Source organism: Cicer arietinum, chromosome 8, assembly GCF_000331145.2.
Source record: "Cicer arietinum cultivar CDC Frontier isolate Library 1 chromosome 8, Cicar.CDCFrontier_v2.0, whole genome shotgun sequence".
NCBI lineage: Eukaryota > Viridiplantae > Streptophyta > Magnoliopsida > Fabales > Fabaceae > Cicer > Cicer arietinum.
This window is the reverse complement of record NC_021167.2, coordinates 17,132,277-17,144,325: the sequence shown is the minus strand read 5'-3', so window position 1 is coordinate 17,144,325 and position 12,049 is coordinate 17,132,277. Positions and strand designations below refer to the sequence as shown.

Sequence of the window (12,049 nt, the reverse complement as noted above, 5' to 3'; positions counted from 1 at the left end):
AAACGATCCATCTTCATGTTTGTTGGAATTAGGTCTTCCATGTTCTTTCCTAAACTTTTTAGAGTTAGTAAAGGCGTGACATTCAACACAAATCTAACATCAATGAAGACCCAGTTAAACAACTTACCATTATCTTCCACAAACAACTTTCGATGTTTAATCATGTCAAGGGTAGGTTCCACAAACAACATGCCTCTAGTGGTATCACTTTAGGCTAATTAAGTCCATGAATAATCTTCCACAAAGACATTACCTTGTAGCTCAACTAGCTGATGGTCATTATTCCAAAACTCTACTAGGATCAAGCCAATAGTTTCGATTGAGGCCATCAGACTGACAACCTCATCATTAATCAATCCATATACGATGGAACATGCACAATATTCAGGAAGGTCAAGGAACCCCTCATCACCGCTTCCTATTTTTGAGAAGTCCTCAACAAATATCAAATTTTCAAATTCTTATTGCTCTACTTAGGCAAGGTTCTCCATGAAAAAATATTTTATTGTTTTATAGTATTGTGAGTTCATGAATAAAGAAAAAGATAAGCATAAGAAGTTTGATTAAATTAAGTATAAATATTAAAAAAGATAAATTATTGACTAAAGCTAATAGTGAAAAGGTCTTAAATTTATAATAGATTTATGTTTTTATTTTTAAAGAGCTCAGCCGTAAACTCACACATTCTAATTATGGAGAAGAGGAAATATCATGTTTGAATCTGCACTCCACCATATCAAATATTCTTACAGCTATTATATCACTTGTACTTATAGAACATATTTTGCTTTTTATATTGGTAATTTATTGTTTTAGTAGTGTTCTATTCATAACACCTTTCATTGCTTTTCTTTTTGTCTGGTCTAAAAATTAAATTAACTTTTCACAAAAAAAAAAAATTACTCAATCCTGAATAATTATTAAAATAAACTAAATTATACATATTAAAATATATTATTGATCACATTTAATGAATACAATTTAAAAAAAAATGTTATATGTAAATTACCTTTAATGGCTAATAAATTGTGCCCATGAAAATAAATAAATAAAAAAGTTATATTCAACTAGGTTAATTTAGAGGTTTTATAGCGAAATTATTATTTTTATTTATATTTAAATTTAAAAAATGTAAATTAATTTTAATTATATTTTATTGCAGAGAGAAAAGCTCTTTTTGGACATATTTTTAAAGGATAAGAAAGAAATACTATTCTCAATAATATTGTTTGAGTAAAAAAAAGAAAAACTATATCAATATTTTATTGCATTTAAGAGACTAAGTATAGTTAGTTGATACACATTTTCAAGCACTTGATAGTATTCACTCTTGTTTTCCCTCGTTCTTTTTATCTTCTTCTTTATTCATAAGTAAATCTTATAATGGGAAGTATATCTTTAGAACCTCTAGTTCTTGGGAAAGTGATAGGAGATGTTATTGATAATTTCACCCCAAGCATTAAAATGATTGTAACTTACAACAACAAAGAAATCTTCAATGGTTATGAGCCCTTTCCTTCTACAGTTAGCACAAGGCCAAGGGTTGAGATTCAAGGAGGGGACATGAGGTCCCTATTTACACTGGTATTATCTACACAAATTGGAAATTATTCTATTCTTTTTAACCTAAGAACTTTACTCACCCCACATTTTTAAAATATCACATATATTTTTGCAAGTGTAATTTTGAATGACATATTTTGTGTAGATTATTTTTTATTGACAAATATTAGTATGTTATTAAATTAGTGGATTGTGTTAAGTTTTGAGATTGAATTTTGAATCTATATGTAATATTATTTATTTATTATCTCTTAACTCACCGATTAAACTATTGGTTAAAAATATCTACAAAGTTTAAAATTAGGATAATCTCCAAAAAAAAATGGTCTCATATTATGGCATGTTTCAAATCTCTGCCATTAATTTATCTCCCGTTTTTCATATTCCAAAATAATTCCTAGGAAAAGTTAATGTTTTTTAATAGAGAAATAAGTTGGAACTTTTTATTTATCTTTTTCCTGCAGATCATGATAGACCCGGACGTTCCTGGCCCAAGTGATCCTTATATGAGAGAACACTTGCACTGGTACTTATTTAATATATATCTAGATGCATATTGATATATAAAGCTTGAAATATGTTATTTTTCTTCATTATGCTTGATTTCTTCCATACCTATAACCATATATATTGAAGGTGAGTCAACAAATCATTTATGTTTATCATGTATTTCATAAATACGTAAATAAGATTTTGTTGAATGCATATATATATGTGTGTGTGTTTAGATGTTTAGAGGGTAATGTTTATTATGTGGTATGATTTATTTAATTTATTTTAGTGTTTTACTTCATTGGAGTAAGGGTTGGACATTATTAGTCTGTTGGTCTGCGATGAATTTGATTTTCTTTTTTTAACTACAAAATTATATTGATTTACTCTTAATATATTTAAATTGAGATAAATCGATGAACAAAATTTATAATATTTAAGTTAATAATATAAAAAAATAAAATGTATATGAAAATAATTAAATTAAAATATTATAAATATTGATACACTTATATCTCTAAATTTATAATAATAATAAAGTCAAAATTATTGATTGAAACTATAATAAATTTCTCAATTTAAACTAAACAAAAACTATAATAAAGTTCGAAATCAAATTCTTAGTATCATTAGATCTCATAGCCGCCTTGTCTTGGTCATGACGACATCTAGTCATTATCATTATCTTCACATATCTTGCTATACATGTCTTGCAATATCTAATACTGTTTCATATATATTTTAGTTCTAAAATGCTTAAAAAGTTCCAATAAAACATGCTTTAAAAAGTTTATTTATTAGACCTAAATAAATTTTTAGTTGGACCCAATTAGACTTTAAATAAAATTTTGTAAGATAATAATAATAATAATTGGGATTATGGAGTTACACATTGTTACAAATTTTGCAGGATGGTGACTGACATTCCAGGCACAACAGATTCCACATTTGGTAGGTTACATTAATTTATTAATCTTACTCTAAAAGATTTCACATTGAAAAGAAATTAATTAACTGACTCCTATTTGTTTTATGTCCCATCCATATTTGGGGGGGTACATTTATATATATAGGTAAAGAGTTGACAAGCTATGAAATACCAAAGCCTAACATAGGGATCCATAGGTATGTGTTCGTCCTTTTCAAGCAAAAGAAAAAGCACTCAATTACTACTCCTTCTTCAAGGGATCACTTCAACACAAGAAGTTTTTCAATGCAAAATGACCTTGGTGTCCCTGTTGCTGCTGCTTATTTCAACGCAAGGAGGCCAACTGCTGCTAGAAAACCTACCTATATATAATAATATATAATAACAATAATAACAACTCTTGAAATTACAATTGTTCTTGTTACAATTGTTCTTGTTAATTATCATCATGATTATTTAATATAATATTTCTTCAAAATATAGATAAAAAAAATATTTGAAAATTGATATATTTAAATTAAATTTTAAATTAAATATATTAATATTTCAACTATTATTTTTAATTATATTTCTTCTATAGTTTAGTGATTTCGTGAAATGAGAAAAATATTGAAGTTTAGATGGAGCTGTAACTTGTAATGGATGTTAAGTTTGGTTTGAAACATTTGTATTTTTCAATTGTTTCTTTTGTCATTTGTGTTTTCATTTAATTGTTCATATGACGTGAATATTGTTGAATTTAATCAATTATAATTTTAAAATGATTAATAAATTTTAATTAAATATAAATTATTTAAGGAGAATTAAATTATAATCGAAATAATTTTTTATTGGACTGTATTATGTTAAGCTTAAACCCCAAATTAATGGAATCTATAATTTATCTCAATTTTATTTTAGATATTGTTCGAATAAAATTATTAATTTTAAATTAGAAGACACAAAGCCAACTAAACTGAGTTTGAATTATTAAATACATCTAATTTGTAATTTCTCTTTTTCTCTCTTTGAAGTGGACTCTCAAGTACTTTAGGGAATTCAATCTGGCTAGACATTTCATCTTTGTTTGATCTTAAGAATGAGCCAACCGAGACTATACTTTTCTTTTTTCTTCTTTTGTTATTTTTCATCGTGTCCAATTAAATTAAATGATTGGGCTCATGTTCATGTTTTGACACCATGACAAACAAGGTAGTCATGATCATTGTTGCGAAATTCCTTGACTCAACAATAGCTATATTTTTTGTTGTCATTCTCATAATTTTATTTGTTAAATGTTCATATGAAAATGTTTTTTCAAATGATTCACAACATATGTGAACCCATTTTGCAATTGAGCAATAGTTTTTCTATATTTCATGTGAAACAATTCATATTCTGCGTAAGTGCGATAATTCTACCATATTTAACTTCACTTGTACTTCTAAAGTATTCCACATTTATTAGACAATTTTACAATTAGAAACTCTATAATATTTGTCTTTTCCACGTATGAATGTGATGATATTCTTAGCATTTCAATAGGATTGTATTTTTTTCTTGTCAAAATTTTTCCTAGCTATTTCAAGTTTGTTAATTGCAACATCATCACATAGTATTGACAGAACAAATGGTTCATTTTCTATCATTTTCCAAACGTCTAAAAATTTTAAATCACCTATAAAAATTGATGCTCTATAATAAACATCCTTAAGTTCTATATTCAGATTAAAAGCCTTTTTTATACCTCTTTAAACCGTTGGACTCGTAACACTAAGAGTCCGGTATCTTAATAGTCGAGATAACTCTTTGACTCTAGAAGAAGGTTGAATAAAGTCCACAATTTTATCAGTAAACTTTTGGGAAAATGTAGTTTTTGTAAAAAACGTAAAATAGATGGAATTCGTATTGGACAGTTCACTTAGAAATTCGAATGATATTGCAATTAATCACACTAATTGAATGATAATTTTAAATACAAAAGATATTGCAATTAATCATATTAGAAATTACATCGATCGAGAATAATATAATTCAAAATTGTTAAAATAAAAAAGGATGAATCTGCGACGAAACTCACAACATTCAGGTTAATAGCATAAAATAACAAAATGTCTTCTAAAGCGACAAAACCTACAAATATGTCAAAATCGAAGTTTTTTGAATACACGTGTCAATGCAGCTGTAAAGTTGACAACACTACAGTTATTGATTGAATTTAAATTTGCACTTGATCAAAGTTAATCTGTCAATATAAACCAAACAAACACCACATCAAGACGAAAAAAATGAAACATATGAAAAACGTTTGTTTCATTAAAAGGAGAATAAAAATAACGAGTTGGAGGGGTAAGAAAACTACGATAACCTAAATTTCACATGTAACTCCAATTCACAGTTGTTGATTTCTTTCGAAAAATATTTTATCAATAAAAAATTCGAATCATGAAAAAACCTAAAATATAATTTTCACTATCACATATTTTTGCATCATTCAAAAATAGATTAAAAAAAAGCAGAGTTTTGGCTTCGATCACCAAAATTCAAAAGTGATTTTGAATGACATATTTTGTGTAGATTATTTTTTATTGACAAATATTAGTATGTTATTAAATTAGTGGATTGTGTTAAGTTTTGAGATTGAATTTTGAATCTATATGTAATATTATTTATTTATTATCTCTTAACTCACCGATTAAACTATTGGTTAAAAATATCTACAAAGTTTAAAATTAGGATAATCTCCAAAAAAAAATGGTCTCATATTATGGCATGTTTCAAATCTCTGCCATTAATTTATCTCCCGTTTTTCATATTCCAAAATAATTCCTAGGAAAAGTTAATGTTTTTTAATAGAGAAATAAGTTGGAACTTTTTATTTATCTTTTTCCTGCAGATCATGATAGACCCGGACGTTCCTGGCCCAAGTGATCCTTATATGAGAGAACACTTGCACTGGTACTTATTTAATATATATCTAGATGCATATTGATATATAAAGCTTGAAATATGTTATTTTTCTTCATTATGCTTGATTTCTTCCATACCTATAACCATATATATTGAAGGTGAGTCAACAAATCATTTATGTTTATCATGTATTTCATAAATACGTAAATAAGATTTTGTTGAATGCATATATATATGTGTGTGTGTTTAGATGTTTAGAGGGTAATGTTTATTATGTGGTATGATTTATTTAATTTATTTTAGTGTTTTACTTCATTGGAGTAAGGGTTGGACATTATTAGTCTGTTGGTCTGCGATGAATTTGATTTTCTTTTTTTAACTACAAAATTATATTGATTTACTCTTAATATATTTAAATTGAGATAAATCGATGAACAAAATTTATAATATTTAAGTTAATAATATAAAAAAATAAAATGTATATGAAAATAATTAAATTAAAATATTATAAATATTGATACACTTATATCTCTAAATTTATAATAATAATAAAGTCAAAATTATTGATTGAAACTATAATAAATTTCTCAATTTAAACTAAACAAAAACTATAATAAAGTTCGAAATCAAATTCTTAGTATCATTAGATCTCATAGCCGCCTTGTCTTGGTCATGACGACATCTAGTCATTATCATTATCTTCACATATCTTGCTATACATGTCTTGCAATATCTAATACTGTTTCATATATATTTTAGTTCTAAAATGCTTAAAAAGTTCCAATAAAACATGCTTTAAAAAGTTTATTTATTAGACCTAAATAAATATTTTGTTGGACCCAATTAGACTTTAAATAAAATTTTGTAAGATAATAATAATAATTGGGATTATGGTGTTACACATTGTTACAAATTTTGCAGGATGGTGACTGACATTCCAGGCACAACAGATTCCACATTTGGTAGGTTACATTAATTTATTAATCTTACTCTAAAAGATTTCACATTGAAAAGAAATTAATTAACTGACCCCTATTTGTTTTATGTCCCCTCCATATTTGGGGGGGGTACATTTATATATATAGGTAAAGAGTTGACAAGCTATGAAATACCAAAGCCTAACATAGGGATCCATAGGTATGTGTTCGTCCTTTTCAAGCAAAAGAAAAAGCACTCAATTACTACTCCTTCTTCAAGGGATCACTTCAACACAAGAAGTTTTTCAATGCAAAATGACCTTGGTGTCCCTGTTGCTGCTGCTTATTTCAATGCAAGGAGGCCAACTGCTGGTAGAAAACCTACCTATATATAATAATATATAATAACAATAATAACAACTCTTGAAATTACAATTGTTCTTGTTACAATTGTTCTTGTTAATTATCATCATGATTATTTAATATAATATTTCTTCAAAATATAGATAAAAAAAATATTTGAAAATTGATATATTTAAATTAAATTTTTAATTAAATATATTAATATTTTAACTATTATTTTTAATTATATTTCCTCTATAGTTTAGTGATTTCGTGAAATGAGAAAAATATTGAAGTTTAGATGGAGCTGTAACTTGTAATGGATGTTAAGTTTGGTTTGAAACATTTGTATTTTTCAATTGTTTCTTTTGTCATTTGTGTTTTCATTTAATTGTTCATATGACGTGAATATTGTTGAATTTAATCAATTATAATTTTAAAATGATTAATAAATTTTAATTAAATATAAATTATTTAAGGAGAATTAAATTATAATCGAAATAATTTTTTATTGGACTGTATTATGTTAAGCTTAAACCCCAAATTAATGGAATCTATAATTTATCTCAATTTTATTTTAGATATTGTTCGAATAAAATTATTAATTTTAAATTAGAAGACACAAATCCAACTAAACTGAGTTTGAATTATTAAATACATCTAATTTGTAATTTCTCTTTTTCTCTCTTTGAAGTGGACTCTCAAGTACTTTAGGGAATTCAATATGGCTAGACATTTCATCTTTGTTTGATCTTAAGAATGAGCCAACCGAGACTATACTTTTCTTTTTTCTTCTTTTGTTCTTTTGTTCTTTTTCATCGTGTCCAATTAAATTAAATGATTGGGCTCATGTTCATGTTTTGACACCATGACAAACAAGGTAGTCATGATCATTGTTGCGAAATTCCTTGACTCAACAATAGCTATATTTTTTGTTGTCATTCTCATAATTTTATTTGTTAAATGTTCATATGAAAATGTTTTTTCAAATGATTCACAACATATGTGAACCAATTTTGCAACTGAGCAATAGTTTTTTCTATATTTCATGTGAAACAATTCATATTCTGCGTAAGTGCGATAATTCTACCATATTTAACTTCACTTGTACTTCTAAAGTATCCCACAATTAGAAACTCTATAATATTTGTCTTTTCCAAGTATGAATGTGATGATATTCTTAGCATTCCAATAGGATTGTATTTTTTTCTTGTCAAAAATTTTCCTAGCTATTTCAAGTTTGTTAATTGCAACATCATCACATAGTATTGACAGAACAAATGGTTCATTTTCTATCATTTTCCAAACGTCTAAAAATTTTAAATCACCTATAAAAATTGATGCTCTATAATAAACATCCTTAAGTTCTATATTCAGATTAAAAGCCTTTTTTATACCTCTTTAAACCGTTGGACTCGTAACACTAAGAGTCCGGTATCTTAATAGTCGAGATAACTCTTTGACTCTAGAAGAAGGTTGAATAAAGTCCACAATTTTATCAGTACACTTTTGCGAAAATGTAGTTTTTGTAAAAAACGTAAAATAGATGGAATTTGTATTGGACAGTTCACTTAGAAATTCGAATGATATATTGCAATTAATCACACTAATTGAATGATAATTTTAAATACAAAAGATATTGCAATTAATCATATTAGAAATTACATCGATCGAGAATAATATAATTCAAAATTGTTAAAATAAAAAAGGATGAATCTGCGACGAAACTCACAACATTCAGGTTAATAGCATAAAATAGCAAAATGTCTTCTAAAAGCGACAAAACCTGCAAATATGTCAAAATCGAAGTTTTTTGAATACACATGTCAATGCAGCTGTAAAGTTGACGACACTAAAGTCATTAATTGAATTTAAATTTGCACTTGATCAAAGTTAATCTGTCAATATAAACCAAACAAACACCACATCAAGACGAAAAAAATGAAACATATGAAAAACGTTTGTTTCATTAAAATGAGAATAAAAATAACGAGTTGGAGGGGTAAGAAAACTACGATAACCTAAATTTCACATGTAACCCCAATTCACAGTTGTTGATTTCTTTCGAAAAATATTTTATCAATAAAAAATTCGAATCATGAAAAAACCTAAAATATAATTTTCACTATCACATATTTTTGCATCATTCAAAAATAGATTAAAAAAAAGCAGAGTTTTGGCTTCGATCACCAAAATTCAAAATAATAATGAAGAGTAAATTACAATTGTAAAGAGATTAAAGAGAAAAAACTACACATATATTTTATTGAGTCATCTACCTCATTCTCGTTTGTATAGAACATCTAGTCCACATTCAATAAATCATGTTTTTTGTTTTCTTGATGTTTTATTGTATTTTGAATGATGTAATTGACACTTATTAATTTCTCTTTTTGGAATCATTTAGATTATGTACTTGACATGTATTTGGATGATCATATAGTACATTTTGGATGATATAATTGACACTTATTACTTAATAATTGAAACATATTTGGAGTTAAATAAACATCATTGATGCATTTTGGTATTTAGTTTATTTTAAAAAAGAATGTCTCATGGGCTAATTTGTTTGTAATTTAATCATTTGGGACCTATTGAATACTTTATATTTCTCAACAACAATGTTACATAAACACATTCAAATTAATGTGTTCCATAAAAATGATTCAAAATACAAAATATAAACATTAATACCAAAAATTTACTTCAATATTTTGACTTCATTTCTCAATGACTCAATTTTGTCTATCAACATTGTCTTTCACACCTCTTCACTTTCATGGTTCTTAGATAATGAGACTAATTTGTCTATCATTCTTGCTTTCCAAACATCATTAGCACCATTGTCCTTAGTTGATGATTTTTTTTACCAAATTGTCAACCTTGCCCAACAACTTTGATTTCTACACATCTTGATCTATTTTTCCATTAAGCAAACCTAGTTCCATTGCCTCATCAACCCATATAAAGAAGTTGCAGTGATATATATCATCCTGAAAAAATTAGAGAAGAGGCATTAAAAAACTATCTTCCAAAGTTTATTTTATTTGAAGCAACTATAACAAAAACATTTCTTTCACAATGAGATTGAGAATTATTGAGTTCAAACTTTCACCTATGGAGAAACAAAAATAAGTAATTTTTTAATCTTTCAGTTTCTACAATTTGAATACCGTGAGGAAGAAAAATGAATTATATGAATGAAAGTTCTTGAAAGATAAAGATATAAAATCATGAAAGAAGACCAAAAGTGAATTATATAGATGGACATATTACACTGGCAATGATGAAAAAGTTCTAGTTGTTTTTTTTAAATGAATTCCAATTTGTTTTTCAAAATCGAAAAATTTAGTCCATCTCTTGTATGATAATAAGTTGGTTAAGAGTTGCACTCGCTACATGTAAGTAGTTAACATACTCTCACGAAGTAGCCTCCAATAACAAATATATATATATATATATATATATATATATATATATAGACTTTGAAGGAGAAATATTATTGAAAAGAGAAGAAACGAGTTTCTACATTATGATGTTCAAGATACTCTTTACGTTATAAAAAGAGCCATATTTATATTATACAAATCTAATTAATATAAGATACTCATTCCACTAATATTAATGGATGAGACTTTTACTTAGGCAAGTTGTAAGAGAATCCTATGCCATAAGATGAACAACCACTTACATATTTGAGATATATTTTTGTATATTTGGTTTACAAAACAAACATATAAAAATCAATTTCATATTTCCAAAATTAATCTTTCTTATTTTAAATTTCTAAAAAATGATTAAAATACATTTTTTAAAATTTATCCCACTCAAACAAGAAGTACCGTAGAAGAATCTTTATATTTTCAAAACTAATCTGAACAAACATCATGTTGCTCCTAATGGAATAACACAGCTTTTTGGGTTCACAGTAGGAATCTACGGCACAAACTTGTTGTGGTTATAATGTTAATTACTTTTTGTTTTCTTCTTTTAATTCTGGATGCACCCTGAAACAATATTTGTACGGACTTGTTAAAGGAGGCACCAAAAAAGAGCTATAGTCGATGTTAGTGAAAAGAGGAAAGAAAGCTTTAATTTCAATGAAGAAAATTAAAGATTCCGATTTGACACATTCACATTCAGAATGGTGTTCAGTAATTTGTTTTCTATCTTTCTATTCTTTTCCATAATGAGTATATTGTTATTCATTCGCTTGGATAGTAAAATGATTGTGTCATATAATATATGTGCTTACTATAGATAAGTATTTAACTATTTTTCTGTACCAAAAATAAAGTATTTAACATTTTTTTTTAAATCCATATATATATATATATATATATATATTTCCCCAAATTGAATATCATGTAAAGTTGGTTAGCAATTCAAGGAAGAATTTCCCTCATAACCATGGATAAATTCGTAAATTGATTATTTTTGTTAAAATCTGTAAATTAATTATACTTATTAAAGATCTTTTTAATTATTAACATATTTTTATTATCTCAATTTATTTTTTATTTTTTATATCGTTTAATTTTTTAAGATTTTGTTTGATTCTTCACATCATTTTACTTCAGAAACAAGTGATTTCTATGTTTATATTTTTGTTACTTTTATCTTGAGTTTCTTACATTTAAAAAATTCATATTTAATTTATTTAAACTTAAAAAAAAATTAAATTCTTGTGAAAGAACTATTTAAGATATTCTAAACATGCTTTCATTCAAATTTTTTGAAGTTGAAGGATAATTAAACATGTTTCATTTCAACAGGGACTAAAACTGTTTGCTGAGTAATTTTGCATGAACTAAAAATTATATATTTATTTTATAGGGACTAAAATTAAAATGTTGAAATTTTATGGAGACTAAAGACATATTTAAGCCTAATAATAACAACAATAATAATAATT

The 12,049-nt window shown here is 26.0% G+C and overlaps 2 protein-coding genes across 2 annotated transcripts; both read left to right on the top strand.

The window, feature by feature from the left end:
• The first annotated feature begins 1,296 nt into the window (after positions 1-1,296).
• Positions 1,297-3,661, top strand: TFL1C (protein TERMINAL FLOWER 1c). The gene is made up of 4 exons (XM_004512765.4): positions 1,297-1,584; positions 2,028-2,089; positions 2,966-3,006; positions 3,129-3,661. The coding sequence occupies exons 1-4, from the start codon at positions 1,384-1,386 to the stop codon at positions 3,353-3,355; spliced, it is 531 nt and encodes a 176-aa protein (XP_004512822.1). The 5' UTR covers positions 1,297-1,383; the 3' UTR covers positions 3,356-3,661.
• Positions 3,662-5,653: 1,992 nt separating this feature from the next.
• On the top strand, positions 5,654-7,474 carry LOC101492277 (CEN-like protein 2). Its single transcript, XM_004512766.4, has 3 exons — positions 5,654-5,920; positions 6,794-6,834; positions 6,958-7,474. The coding sequence occupies exons 1-3, from the start codon at positions 5,805-5,807 to the stop codon at positions 7,182-7,184; spliced, it is 384 nt and encodes a 127-aa protein (XP_004512823.2). The 5' UTR covers positions 5,654-5,804; the 3' UTR covers positions 7,185-7,474.
• Positions 7,475-12,049: the final 4,575 nt, after the last annotated feature.